The following is a 3,067-nucleotide window of genomic DNA, read 5'->3' on the forward strand; positions in this document are numbered from 1 at the left end:
TTAAATGTTTTAAAGTCTTAAGTGGCCTATTTTATGGCAAGTTGAATATATTATATTATTCAGAATTTTCTCTTGATTTAAACCTTTGTATTTATGATTTCATGAGTTTTATTCAGGTTTTAAGACTTTTCATGCTTGAGTTAGTCTTTCGCTTGTAGCCAGCCAGGATGAGGGTTCGCTTGGGGACCAGCAATGGTCTTCGAGTGCCAGCCACGTCCAGTGTGTAGACTCGGATCGTTACAGTTTTTATAGACAAGAATAATATATATAGAAAGAAGGGTCATATCATATATATATTTGTAATGCGTTAGAAACGAAGAAAAATAAGTCCAAATTAAAGTGCGGAAGAGATAAAAAACTCAAGATAGAGATAATGATAGTTTATGTTCACTAAATAATAATATTCGTATCATCACATTGGAGAAATCTTTTCACAATATCCAGGCATTGTTGTAAAACGGTATTCCTCCATAATTCATCAACAACTTCTTTTCTTTCTCCATTGAAAACGCCAGTAGCAATAATATGATGCACAAACCACATTTTCTCATTTGTTAATCGTTGAATCCTGTCAAGTTGGTGACAAATTAATAAACGAGCATTACACTTGATATTAGCAATTGACGATTGAAGAAGCATCTTCTTTGATTCATCATCTTCGTCTATATATGTTTCTTCTCTTAAATATCTGTCCATTTTGGGGACACCAATGGACTGTCGGATTCCTTTGGTGTAATCTGCATCTGGAATGAAAATTTGCCGCACCTCATCCACTAACCTTGCTTGCAACATAAATTTAAGGAAGAGTTTTACTTAATGGAACATAGATTTGATAACAAAAATATTATATAAGAAGAGTCTTCATCTAGATGCATGATTATATCTTGATTCATACATAAAACAATTACAAAAATTACTTGCATTGACCATTTGATCAACCCACATGTCAACTCTACGGTTCAAAAAAGATTGCTCTATATCAATCCAAATTAAGCAACTATCATACTTATATTTGATCATGAACACAGGGACTTCCACAAGTTTTTCAATATACGAATTTGGCCCTACCAACAATAATTGGAACACGTTGAGTCTTCAAAAAAATTTCTATGTAGACAATAGCTTGCAAACAAAAACTTCAGCTGTAAAGTCAGAATCTGGCTAAATTTCACCTAAGAAAATGTGATCAAATTAATTTCTCATAATTAGAATAAATAATATTTTAATAGTAAAGTATATTTTCAACTAGAATCTACAATTACTACTATTAAATTATCTAGGTAGTCATTTGATATAAATATTGTTGGAAATAAATATATATACCTAACAAATAGTGGTGCACACCTTGTTTCTTAGTGTGTGGTCTTGTTTGTAACAATTTCAAGTCCCTTATATACTTGCATTTTGTCCGACTTGATTATTTCTCCTCAATAATGGGTGGCAAGGTCAACAGAGAGACGAGATTTTCACGTTCATGTTGCTCCCATTATGAACACCACTTTCTTCTTGTTGAACTTGTTATTGTTTATGAAAATATTAATTTTAGCTACACATAAAATAAAATAAAAATAATATTTAGTTTACAGTAGTAAATAATCTCATGAAAACCACTCATGCATACATTCAGACATCAAAAAATCTTGTAAATATAAAGTTAATAAGTAGAAACCTTGCTTGAGATGGAATATACTATGTAAAAAAAAAAATATTTTTCTTGATGGTGGCTATGAAAGAAATTGCATTAAGCTTTTATAGTAAAATCATTTTGCTCTATATCAATCCAAATAAAGCTAGTATCATACTTATATTTGAACATGAACACAGGGTCTTCCACAAGTTTTCAATAGACGAATTTGACCCTCCAACAATAATTGGAACGCGTTGAGTCTTAAAAAAATAATTATGTAGACAATAGCTTGCAAACAAAAATCTTAAGCTCTGAACTCGGAATCCGACTCACTTTCACCTAAGAAAATGTGATCAAATTAACTTTCTCAGAATTGGAATAAATGATTTTTTAATAGTAAAGTATATTTTCCACAAGAATCTACAATTACTACTATTAAAATATCTAGGTAGTAATTAGATATAAATATTATTGGAAATAAATATATATACCTAACAAATTGTGTCGTACACCTTGTTTCTCAGTGTGTGTGATCTTTTTTTTTAACAATTTGAAGTCCCTTATATACTTGCATTTTGTCCGAGTTGATTATTTTTCCTCGAAAATGGGTGGCAAGGTCAACAGAGAGACAAGATTTTCCCGTTTCTGTTGCTCCCATTATGAACACCACTTTCTTCTAGTTGAACTTGTTATTGTTGATGAAAGTATTCATTTTAGCTACACATAAAATAACATAAAATTAATAATTAGTTTACAATATAGTAAACAATCTCATGAAAACCACTTATGCATACAGTCAGACATTAAAAAATCTTGTAAATAAAAAGTTAATAAGTAGAAACCTTACTTTATATGGAATATACTATGTAAAAAAAAAAAAAAAAAATTTGATGGTGGCTATGAAAGAAATTGGATTCAGCTTTTATAGTAAAATATGTTTGATACCATATTCAAAATTACTGATATCTTTTAGGATAAGAATGGCTTTTGAAAAATTTATTGATATGTCAACTTGAATTTTGGTAATTATTATTAAATATATTTTAGGATAAACTTATTAGATGTACATTGTTAGGAGATCACATACAACTTGACTTTTATAGTAAAAATGTGATTATAAGCGTATTAACTGGTATACCAAATTTTTAAAAATTAAAAAATAAAAAATAAAAAATAAATATATAAATATAAAAAAATATATAGATACGTCACTTTGAATTTGGTGATTAAGCTTAAATTATTTTAGGATGACGTTTCTAGATGTACATTGTTATGAGATCACATACAGAATTGACAAAATGATTGATTACAAAAGAATTATAAAAAGAACTCAATAATATTTCTGACGTAATATATTCAAGTGATAATGAGTCAATTCTTACACTATTAACAACACATCATAAGTGTTAAGTCTAATTCCATTAGAGGGAAGGGAACAAT

The 3,067-nt window shown here is 28.9% G+C and overlaps 1 protein-coding gene across 1 annotated transcript; it reads right to left on the reverse strand.

Annotated features, from left to right (window-relative positions):
* Positions 1-390: 390 nt before the first annotated feature.
* LOC107063148 (adenylate isopentenyltransferase 7, mitochondrial-like) lies at positions 391-792 on the reverse strand. Its single transcript, XM_015314619.1, has one exon. It carries the CDS (start codon positions 790-792, stop codon positions 391-393), a length of 402 nt encoding a protein of 133 aa, XP_015170105.1.
* Between the last annotated feature and the right edge of the window lie 2,275 nt (positions 793-3,067).

Source organism: Solanum tuberosum, unplaced genomic scaffold (genome assembly GCF_000226075.1).
Source record: "Solanum tuberosum cultivar DM 1-3 516 R44 unplaced genomic scaffold, SolTub_3.0 scf00308, whole genome shotgun sequence".
NCBI classification, from domain to species: domain Eukaryota; kingdom Viridiplantae; phylum Streptophyta; class Magnoliopsida; order Solanales; family Solanaceae; genus Solanum; species Solanum tuberosum.